Source organism: Abramis brama, assembly GCF_963993115.1.
Source record: "Abramis brama genome assembly, chromosome: 18".
In the NCBI taxonomy this organism is placed as follows: Eukaryota; Metazoa; Chordata; class Actinopteri; order Cypriniformes; family Leuciscidae; genus Abramis; species Abramis brama.
Window position 1 is genome coordinate 4,444,643 of NC_139980.1, and position 12,415 is coordinate 4,457,057.

Consider the following 12,415-nt stretch of genomic DNA (forward strand, 5'->3'; position numbering starts at 1 on the left):
AATCTGAGAGCTGTCTCACTCCATAGGCTTCTATGTAATTGAAACTTGCCGGCCCAGAAAGTTAATAAAGACAATATTTAAAATAGTCCAAGTGACTACAGTGGCTCAACCATAAGTTTATCAAGCGACGAGAATACTTTTTGTGCCCCCCCCCCCAAAAAAACAACGACTTTATTCAACTATTAATTTTCTTCAGTGTTTCTCTGAGTGAGTTCACGTAGTGTAACAGCGCAGCACTTCTGGGTTGTACATCAGAACGTAGGCTCACTATTGGCCGACGCTGGGCATGTGTATGATGCTGGCCAATAGTGAGCCTACGTTCTGACGTACAACCCAGATGATGAACTAACCCTTTAATACCTCAAACCTATTATTATTGCAGTACAAACTAGTGAAATATGTGGTGGAAAGTTGAATTATTATGTATTATTGCAGATTTAAATCTGGTTCCTTGCATTTCCAATACATTTGATAAGATTCACAGCTGTAAATTTTCCTGATGAGTTTTCAGCTCCTTTAGAAAGAAAACATTTCTAGCCATATCCTGAAGAGAGGAGGTGATAAAAGTCAGGGACTACATCTGCAGGACCGAGATATCTGAGCTTACTCCGAAAGACCTTGGATATTTGAGTCTAGAACAATGTGTAACACAGCCATTATATTTAAGAGCAGACACGTCTTGAGCTCAGAAGTCTTAAATGTCAAACATCAAATATCTCAAGACAGCCACTGAGATTTAATCACTGACCTCTCTGTTACCAGCAACAACCTGAGTGACCAGCAAGTTCATCCTTACACTTTTGCTGCTTCTTCACGGCTTTCACTGCCAATTCTTCTTTCCTTGAAATGGGGAAAAGTGGTTTTGTGTAGAAACTTAGTTTAGCTAGATGTGTATTTAAGGAGCAATTAATCACGACTGGCAGACATCTGTATGTAACATCTGCAGTATTACATGAACGATTTGTCATTTATCAATTACTTTCAACAGTCTCTTTTGACAGCAGTCTCAAAATAGACTTCAGTTTAGCTTTAATTTCCATTTCAACTCATAGCTGAGGAAGAAGAAATGAGATTTTGCAGATTTGAAGGTGCTAATACGGTGAATGCTTTTGTGGTGGCGGGTAAAACATCCTTAGGGATTTCGTGCAGATCTTTTCCACCGATGACACTCTAAAAGTGCACAGTCTCTTTTGACGCCTTCAGAACTCAGGCATGAAAGACTGATGTAATTGCTCGCTCTAAATATATACATGAAAAGTATCAAAACAGAGGAAACAGGCAATAGCTTTAAACCTACGCATAAACTGATCTGGGGACTCGCTGAGAGCCTGTGCTACTCTGCTAGATTACAATATGTACAAAACAATGTTTTTGTTAGGTAGGTGGTTACATGCTTTGGTGTGTGTGTGTTTGTATGAGAGTATGCTGATTTGGTGGAAAGGTTTGTGTGTGTTTGGAGAGAGAGACACACTGAGTAAGGGCATTTGGAACCCCCCATTAATGTTCCAGTAATGGGGGTGACAGAATAGATTTAGTGTATTGGATTCGGTCGCCCTCCTTCCACCCATTCTCTCTTATGGAGGTCAGTCTCCTCTGCAGTGAACATCCATCACGGCTCAGCAGCTGGAGGCTGGTTTCCGACTCTCCCCGGCCCGTGAGCGTGAGCAGCACCCTCGCTGTACCAGTGGTCTCTCGCCATCTGCTGTCTCTGCTGGAAAGAAACACTGCCAAATCAAGTTTTCTTTTAGAATTTTTTTTTTTTTACTGACTCTGTTGTAGTAGGTTTAGAGTTGTGCATATGTATGTAGCGATAGAATGATTTATTACATGGCTTGGTTGAATTCCAATGTAGAATGCGGTGTGTTATTTCTTGATAACAGACGGCTGCGAAGTATAACACACCGTTGCCATGAAAAACAGAGCGTTGCTATGGACGCAGGATTCTAACTGTAGAGACGGAATGGACTATTTTCTTTAGCGGAAGCAATACAATCGTTTTTAAATCAATAAACTCCTTTTTAAATCAATATTTTGTCAAATTATTGATTTATTTGGTGGGTAGCTATGTAATAAGCGGGATAATGTAGAGCGAGGCGGTTGTTATAGCGAATACAACCCCTTCAGGCTGATTCAAGATCAGGGTAGGGTTGCACCAGCCGTTCGTAAGTTCTTTCTTAAATTGGAACGTAAAGTCCACACTAGAGGCTTAGTAACTACTAGCTAGTTTGTAACTAACTCTGAACTTTATTCCGTTGCACCATTTGTTCGTAAGGCAGAACGTAGCTAGTAGGTCGTAAGCTCTCCGTAAAGTAATGCGTAGTCGCATAATATGACGTTTAGCCTCTGATCCAATAGCAGCCTTCAAATACGTGAGCAGATGTAGTGTTGAAATGCTGTGAATTTCAGTTTATCCTTAATTCTTTTGCCTCACGTTACTAACGGTAAAAATAAGTTTCCATTAAATACGATACTTGATCATGAATAGCATAAGTGTTTTTATATGTAAATAACATTCAGAAACTGTATTTGAAATTAAATGAATAAGGATCAATAAATAAATATTGATACAAAAAACATAAGAAATTACGTTTATTGATTATGACTGATATTTGACACGCACAACATGGACCGATGCACACGGCGGCGTGCTGTTTAGGACAGGTTCGTGTTAAAGATAGCCGCTAACAAGGTAATCTTTTCACATAATGTTCTCTCTCTTAAAATGTAAGCGATTGTAAATGTCAGCATAATCATATATGTCTAAAGAATTGAAGACTGTCAGGTAAAAGAAGAGCTTATTGATGCAGTTCAGTCTGTCTGATATTTTAGTCCAACCGTTACTCCTGATCGGAGGCTGCCGTAAATATTTAGTTTATACGTAGAGTTACGCTTCAACTAAGTTTAATGGTGCAGCGCAAAAATATTTAGAAGTGCGTAAGTCGTAACTTAGTGTCCATTTACGTCAAAACTAGGCTAAGTTATAACTTACGCACAGCTGGTGCAACCAGCCCCAGGTCCTGATCAGCCTGTCGGGGTTGTATTCGCTATAACAACCGCCTCACTCTACATTATCCCTTACATAGTAGCCAGGTTGATAAATGTGCAATGGAGACCGAGAAATGTAACAATATTTCTGTAATTTCCTTAGATTAGAAAGATTTTATTTTCTATATTTTTGTTGTTGTTTGTTTTCACACATTTGGCCATCCTCTAATGTCAAGCCCCTTTTTTGAATTCTTCAGAATTAGCATTTGTTATTTAAAAAAGGCCAAGCAATGAAAATGATGATAATAATAATTAAAAATAAGAATTCAAACCTATTTGCTTTTGTGCACGCTTTACCAGACCATTTCAGTCAATTTTAGTTAGTGGCCTGTTTCGATCTATTGAAGTTTCAGTTGTACTTGAAAATACACCCCAAATTGTGGTTATTTTGTTTGCTAGTTTGTAGGTTGGTCTGATAGTGGCTTGCTATTTCATTGTCTTCGAAAGGCCACCAATAAGTGTGGTTAGTTTCTGCGTCCAGAAGTTTCTATTTTGACCAAGAATTTTTCATTTTTATTCTTTACTATTGATTTGATAAATCTTGCTTAGTTACTGATAATCTTTTGTTGGTTCATTCTTTTGTTCTTTCATTCTCTCTTTCTTCCTAGTGTGGATAAGAAGGGTAACTTGGCTTTGATTCCTTGGGAGGAGAGCCGGCACAGAGAGCTGGACTGGTGTGAAGTTCCTGAGTGCAGGTAAGATCACAGTTGTGCTTGTGATGTGGTTTTTGAAATCTTTGTTTGTCACTGATGACTGTGTGTGTTATTTCTTTAGAGGAGTGGTGGAGCCGAGCCCAGTGGATGACTGTCACTTCTTATATGAAGAACAGCCAGAACTGGAGAGGTTTCGTAGCTCCAGACCCTCCATCACGCTGCTGACTGAGTGGTATCTGACCAGGGCACAGGACATAGAGAGCAATTCCCACCAGGTACACAAGTGCACACGCTGACTGAAGCTGACACTCAAACACGTATCAAAGCACATGCTTTTCTTTTGCGCTTTCGCTTGACTGACACCTTACCCGGCTAAAAAACAAACAACTTCCTCAAATACACATACAGATGCACATCTGACTCGGAGAAGATTTGCCTCCTCCTAGAGTGACAGTTCCTGCTGTCCCAGAGGGCTGTTAGTGTGCTGAGATCACATGAGAACACTGTATCTGTCTACTGTGGGCTCCTAATGGAGAGACCTCTGAACATCATCACCTTCTGAACCCCTCTTTCTTTCTTTCTTTCTTTCTTTCTTTCTTTCTTTCTTTCTGTCTGTCTGTCTGTCTGTCTGTCTGTCTGTCTGTCTTTTCTTTCTTTCTTTCTTTCTTTCTTTCTTTCTTTCTTTCTTTCTTTCTTTCTTTCTTTCTTTCTTTCTTTCTTTCTTTCTTTCTTTCTTTCTTTCTTTCTTTCTTTCTTTCTTTCTGTCTGTCTGTCTGTCTGTCTGTCTGTCTGTCTTTTCTTTTTACTGAACTACAGTGGGGTCCAATTTCTTATTTAATTTTTTACATTTTTTTTCTTGTTTAATAATTATATATTCAGCTTAAGATTTGACAAAAATTAATAAATAAATAAACAAATCATTTCAATCATTTGTTTTCTCCACTTTTGCTTTAATGATAGCTTGTCCTTGTTGTGTGTCCATAAGCACTTTCTAGAGTAAAATGTATATATTGCACAGAAGTCATCTATTTAGCAATATTTTAAATATTTTATATTATTATCTAAATTTCACGAGAATCTGAAAGCAACTCTTGACTCGTGTGCGCACTTGTTCAGGAAGTAGAGTGACCTGCACATTCATTTTAGCCAATGACGACGTCATTAGGTCATTAGTTCAACTAAACAAATGTAAGGTATGACAGTGGTTATGATTTATCTTGGATACACGCAAGAAGTCTGTATCCAAATTTCTGGCCTCGGTTTTCGGCCCTGCATCTCCAGAATTTTCTTTTTCGGACAAGAATTTAGGTGTATCTCTAGTCTCAAACTTTTTGTCCCCACTGTATGACCATTATGACAACTATCACTCAACTGTAGGCACAGCCTGTTTCAAGTAGTGCTGCAGAGCGGGAGATACATCACTCTGTCAGGACAGAGGTTAAAGCAAGGAGAGAGGGCTGTTCTGAAAGAGCTTGACGTGAAGTGAGGGAAAAAAGACGCCTGGGCTCAGACTGAAAGTACATCCAGTGTAATAAAAGAGTGTGAGATCGTTCAAACCGACGGAGAAATGTTTGTGCATGTGGAGGTCAATACTTATGATTAACCAAAGCCAGGTGTGCGTAAACAAGCGTGTGCTGTTTGCAATCATTTGTTTATAAGGCAAATACACATACTAGTTTTGTACCTGGTTTAGTGTTTTGTGTTAAGCTGCACTCCTTGTAATGAGTGTTGCTGTGAAGACAGCATTGTTCCGGAGGTGTTTGGCTCTTGTTAACTCCAATGTCAAGGGTTTCGGTTCCTACCAGGTGGGAAAACAGCAGCAATCATTTCCTCAATGCAGGCATCCACTATTGATTGGCTCCATGCTCTGCCTGTCAACAGGTAGAGGAATACTAATCGTCAGCTCATGATGTGAACTCTATTGATGGGCTGCTGAGGCGGGTGGGATTTCATCGACTGGTCCTACTTTTTCCGAATCTGTTTGGGGATTTTTACTTATTGCATGTGTTTTTGTTTTTTGTCTTTTTTTCTGTTGGATTTGATCTGGCAGTTTTAATAGATTTAGATTTTGCTAAACAATTTTACACACTCTTTTAACAGTTGTTTCTATGTATGTATATATGTGTGTATATACAGTGTATACATGCATACATAGATACATGCAGTGGTTAAATTGGGCCGGGGCTCTCCGGGGCTCAGCCCCGGCACATAAGCCTGCTCGTTTGCAGTCAGTTGCCTACTGGAAATTATGTCACATAAAATTTGATGAAAGTGATGCTTTTGAAAACATATTTCTGATTATAAATGAAAGATTTTGAAATGGCATGTCTATTTTGTCTCGAGGGAGCTGAGAACAATCGGGACACGGCCGTATTCGTGTTCAGCTGCTTAATCTCGTTGTCAGTTGATCGCGCACCGCTCGCGCATGCCATGCGCATCTAGGTAGGCTACTACTCAGAACTCCGACACGGATAAATGTACGCAGCAATAATGAATGTTCCTGGGAGATCCGTAGTTGCGCAGGATGTGGAAGCGCGCAAAAGTTCCAGAACCTTCTACTGCCTTGGAAAAACAAACAAAAAACAAAACTCACAAGCTGCTGCAGCAGATCAATTTTGTCAAGTTCAGCACACGGACGCGCCGGCGAGTGAACTGGACTCTCGTCTCATAAATGAACCGAAACTCATCGTATAAGGGGCCTACTTGCCTGACAGACCTGATAAATATATCTATAGAAAGCTTGGAAGGTATTCTTTTAAACAGAACAATTCAAAACGAAAGAAAACAGACCGCTGCTTGTGTAGCCCAATCCGTATGAAATGTGCATTTCTCTCTGGCGCGTTCACTACTGCGAAGATTGCGAGGACAGCATCGTCAACTTCATCTATGCAGGGCACTGACACAGAAAACACTTGTTTATTAATAAACAATTAAAATGTCTCCTTGCTATATTTTACATATTCATAATCATTACTTTTGCCGTTTTTTGTGTGACAGCTTTTAGCTTATTGGCAGCGCCACCCTTAAATGTTACATGAACGCGTCACCACCGCAAGAAAGAAACGAAGTATTTGTACTTCGTTATATTCAACCACTGCTGATTAACAGTAATGTAAATGCTAAATGTCCTAATACCTGTTGATACTACAACAATGCAAATATGCTCTTAACCTTGCAGTTTTTCACATATCATGTAAGACACAATTTCTCCATTTCTTTGCACAAAACTCTCCAGAAAATGCCATTTAATAGTTTATTTTTCAAAAAAAAATTACGGGGGGCATACCCCCGGACCCCCCTGGGGAGAGCCCCCCCACATAATAAATCCCAATTTAACCACTGGATACATGCATATGCATACGTGCATACATACATACATACATACAGTACATACATACATGCATATGCATACAAACATACAAACAGCTAGCATCATCATTGTTCAGTTGTGAATGTGTGTTTGGCGGCGCTTCTGTCTTTCTGTTCCTCAATAGCTTGATTGTTATGTATCTAATAGATTGCTTATGCTTTTTGATTGGTCCACACAGGTTGATTGTTCCCTGTCTCTGGTGCGTCTGGGAAAAGAGCAGAACATTCCTGGGCTGGAGGTCCTGTGCGACGATCTGGTTACCATGGAGACACTGGTGTACGAGACATCATGTGACTTGAGTCTCACACTAAAGGAGCTGCAGCAGCTCAGGGACATTGACAAGCTCCGCCTCCTCATGAAAAATGTATGTTGTGAGGCTGTGCTCTCTTTGTTGGCTGTTTCCTTCAACACTTGTATTATATTTACAGGTACGATTTTTATGTTGCGGGTCAAATTGACCCTAATTGGATTCAATACAATTAATGAAAAATCAGGTAAAAACAGTGAACCTTTAATATTAATCCTCCTCACACATTACAACAAAAATAAACATGAAAATTATTATTTTTTTAAACTGTATTTAACAAAAAAATGTACTTAAAAAAGAATATTATAATATATTGAATAATAAATAAAAAACTTCGCCCATTTTTTTTTTGGGTCTGTGCAGCCGCGGTTAACCATGAAATTATGGGTCAAACTGACCCGCGATTGTCAAAACAAAAAGCATCAGAAATTTTGTACACGCAATTCCACAACACCTCAGACTGTAAACTTTGCAGGCATGTTCATGACCCTGAACAAGAAATTGTCCTAAAATTTTAAAAATAAAAGTATGCTAGGTTAACCAGTATTTTTGACAACTCCAATAATACAAATCACCTTTGTTTCCCTAAGCTGGCGTACATGCATACCGTTTATTTGGCAGCACTAGTGTAAATGATATATCTCTGAGAGTGCAGACTTGTGTTTGCAGGGTGGTTTCATTACGACTGCAGTAAGCACATCCAGCGGCTTGTTTGGATTTAATGCTTTCATTAAAAATGATTTAATACTCATTTGCTTGTGTAAGGGGATACACTGTGAGTGGGTGAATGGCCATCTTAGCATCTGTTTATTAGTGATACTTTTAATGTTTCCCAAGGAAACACTCAATTCAATCAGAAATAGACATTCTGTCATCTTTTACTCACCCTCATGTCGTTCCAGAACCCTTTGACATTCTTTCCTCTGTGGAACATAAAAGGAGATAAAAGCCACTTTAAAATTATCTGAATAATTTGTTCATGCAAAAGAAAATGTCCTTTTTGAAGCTTTTTCTGAGGCTCCTGTCTTAATAATTGTAATGGGAAAAACCAGTATAGACTCCTTTTTGTATTTAGTTTAAAGGAAATTTTACAGGTTTGGAATGACATAAACTGTTTCTTTAAAGCTAATTTAATGTGTTTCTACTTAAAGTACTGTGAGTGAACAGAAGACGCCGTTCTACATCATGATTTCTTTCTGTTTTAGTCCAGCGAGGATCGATACGTGAGGAATTTATTCCAGTGGATGGTCCCGTTCCTGCACCGCTGTGAGGGACGGCGGGTGGGCTCTGCCTCCAGTCTGCTCAAAGAGTTCCTGGTCAACCTCGCCAAAGACAATCTCGCACTCCCACTTAAAATCTTCCAGCACTCAAAGCCAGATGTAAGCCAGACACGTGTACTTGACTATCCAAACAAGGACATATGGTGCACTTTAAAAAAAATTTTTTATAGCTAATAAGCTAATTATAGAATACTAATGATTACCCCTAATCAACATCCCCTTCATGAAAACTTTTTTTAATTGTTTAAAAAACTTTAATAATTATTAATTGAATGTAATTAATATGTATTATATTTATTATAAATTAATTATAAGTGGATTACCCCAGTTTCAATTCAAAGAATATATTATATGCATAGAAATATTTTAGAAATTATAAGTAATAATAACATGTATGTTTATTATAGATTGATTATAAATGTTGTTATTATTATTTATAATTTCTATTATTTATTATAATGTAGACCAATTGTTGACATCCCTAGATTTCTCCCGTTTTTTTTGTTTTGTTTTTTTTTTGGTCAAATTTAGCTCACAAATTTAGCAATAACAAGTAAACCAACACACAAACATGTACACATTATTGTGAGGATGTTCTGCTGACTTATGTTGCCTTTACATAAAAAATAATTATTAAAACTGCTTTGTATCCCTAATAGACTTATAGACACTTTTATGAGCTATGAAGACCGTATCAGAAATATGCACCACACAAATACAGAAAAACAAATACACACATTGTCACACTGTTGTGTATTCATCTGATTTACTATTGAAAGTCAGTAGTGTGGCACTGCTTCCTCCATGATAAATTGCTTGTGCTTTTCCTCATTTATAAGTCTCTCTGGATAAAAGTGGCTGCTAAATGAATAAATGTAAGTTAATGTCACACACACAGATACACTCATAAAAGAGGGATGCAGTGAAATGATTAGAGGAAGAGCCATTCCAGCAACGAAAGACCTTCAGACACACACACACGTACATGCTGTCACACACGGCCATGATAAAAATGTATGGCCTGTTTACTCATCTGAGGCATCAGCTTCTCTCACAGGAAATTAATAAAAGGGGTTAGAGAGAAATCGGGTGTATGAGATTGTACATGTGTGTTTATGTTTCTTTTTATTTGTGTGTGCGTCTATGAATCAGCTTTGTTCATTCAATGTTGTGTGAAATGAAATCCAATCTAATCCACACTAACGTGATTTTTAGTGTGCTTGTGTGTGCATCTGTGCGTGAGTTACTGTTGTCTGAGAGGAGACGGGATGAAATGGCTCTGTATTAACACACACACCGTATGAAGGTCATTTATACAAGGTTATGTTCTGTTATATAGGCTTACAAGTTGTTAGTTGTCTCTAAGCCTCCCTATATAGCATTTTGGAGTGTCATAAAGACATTAAAATATGCCAGTGATGCTCAGGATTGCTGTCTATGTAGGTTCTTTACTAGGTTTAATAATACATAATTTACACTTAACAATGATTATGATGACAGTGTGTGTTTATTTACCTGCAGTGTCATCCCAAAATCCTTGGAGATTCAGATCAGCTGATGTCCGTGGCACTGGAGTGTATCTACAACTGTGAGAGAGATGACCAGCTTGCACTCTGCTACGATATACTGGAATGTCTACCACAGCGAGGATATGGGTGAGCAAACCTCCATCACACAACTAGGAATAATATACACTAAATGTCAAAAGTTTGGGGTCATACACTCTAAAAACTGCTGGGTTGTTTCAACCCAACTTTGGGTCAAATATGGACAAACCCAGTCGTTGGGGTAAATTTTTAAATTACATTTTTAACCCAACATTTGGGTTTGTCCATATTTGACCCAAAGTTGGGTTGAAACAACCCAGGAGTTTTTAGAGTGTAAATATATATTTGCATGAAATTGATACTTTTATTCAGCAAGTATGCTTTAAATTGATCAAATTATAAATGTCTGTATTGTCATTGGTACCAAAGATTTCAGTTTCGAATAAATGCTGTTCTTTTTAACTTTCTATTCCTCACAACCATTATCAACTAATAATAATAAGTTAGTTATTATTATTAGTTGCACCAAATCAGCAGGAGAATGATAGTGGCTAAAAATTCATTCGTTTTAATATGTATTCAAATACGTGTTGTTAATCGATTAAAAAAAAAAAAAAAAAAAAAACGAATTCATTGCAAATGTTTTCTGCAATCAATCGTGATTAATTAAACCTAACATTAAAGTTTTTGTATATATTTTTATATTGTAATAAATTTCACATTTAATCTCCAAATTAACGTAGAAGCAACATAAAGACAGTAGCTTATATTTTAAATTATTTGTTTAATGGCATCTTTTTATGAAAGAAGGCATCAGCCATACCAATGCTGCTACTGATGTCTCTATGAAATAGATTTTTTGCCCTCAATATTAGCCGTTAATTATAGGCATTCAGCATTACAGTATAATTGAAAGCTATTTTTTTTTTTAAACATTTATTAGGCTTTAAATAATATAACAACTTTTAATTTAAGTGAACTTAAAACAATCTTCACATAAACCCATTATAATAAATGCCACATTTAGCTGTGCCCTTCAATATATTAGGGCTCAATTTTTTTCTTTTGGCCCAATACATTTAAGACTTAATTTAACCGTGCTTGCGAGGATGCTCGACAAAACGGCTTTTTTGCATAATTTTGTGTGTTTTTGTCCATTCAAGCGCTGTCTGAAACGGCTGTCTGTGTGCACGAGTGTGTGTGAGACAGGAGATTAACAGATGTGTGCGCAAGTGGTAACGCACTTGCCTTCTCTTTTGTCTTATCACCCGTTAATGGTTTAAAAGCATTTGCTTGAATAGAGCGTGATCATATATTATAATGAGGATAATTTTTTAATATAAAAAACACCGCTTGATTTAGGCCTCGAGGTCTGAGGCTATTGGCCCCACCCGACATGTTGTTATCCCCGGCTCGAACTGGTCAGACAGTGGAAAAGCGGCTAGTGTAATTATAGATGTAACTGCATGCAGGTATTCTTAAAATAGAAGTAAATATTTATAAACAATATAAATATAAGTGGAAGTTGCTTGAATGGTGGGTTCATTATTATATTCTTAATGAAAAACACAACAAAACAGGACAATGACAAACTCATTTAAATAAGTGCTTTTACGTTTAGCCAGAGAATGTCTAATAAGAGGAGAACTCTCAGTAATCTTCCGGCTTCTGAACTGGTTCCACTCTGGTTCCACATGAGGGCGCTCACAGGACGAGTGCAGAATGAATGGAGGTCTATGGCGCTATACCCCTCAAAATCCACTTTTCTCAGGATGTAATTTTTTGTCTAGTAATTTGAATGTTGTATTCGAAAGGAGATGCAAAGAAATTACACATTGCTGGGTGTTAGATTTTTTAGAGTCACTTATTTGCTTTAAAAAGTCTTTTAAAATGTCAATGACGTCAACGTACGACCAGAGATACTGCTTTACGGCAATCCTTCAGTCACTTTGGTGCTTTCACGCTCTGCACTTTCTTTTCTCTCGAGGCATCGACAACACAGCTGACACAGGTAAACACACGTGCTAGACGAGCTTTTGTTTTGTTGTTTTAAAAGACCACGCCGAAAATACACACACACACACACACACACACACACACACACACACACACACACACACACACACACACGATGCCATCAAGCGGTATCTCTGGTCGTAATCAGTCCTTCACTGACCAATCAGCGTTCATTAGCAGAATGCTAGCGTGTTATG

The 12,415-nt window shown here is 37.8% G+C and overlaps 1 protein-coding gene across 2 annotated transcripts in view; it reads left to right on the forward strand.

Annotated features, from left to right (window-relative positions):
* nbas (NBAS subunit of NRZ tethering complex) overlaps positions 1-12,415 on the forward strand; it is a 191,255-nt gene that overhangs the window by 40,441 nt on the left and 138,399 nt on the right. For both annotated transcript variants that reach the window (XM_084090565.1, XM_084090566.1), the window contains exons 22-26: positions 3,654-3,740; positions 3,820-3,973; positions 7,247-7,432; positions 8,581-8,754; positions 10,177-10,310. In XM_084090565.1, coding sequence (XP_083946691.1) covers positions 3,654-3,740; positions 3,820-3,973; positions 7,247-7,432; positions 8,581-8,754; positions 10,177-10,310 — 735 coding nt within the window. The remainder of the gene's footprint in view (positions 1-3,653; positions 3,741-3,819; positions 3,974-7,246; positions 7,433-8,580; positions 8,755-10,176; positions 10,311-12,415) is intronic.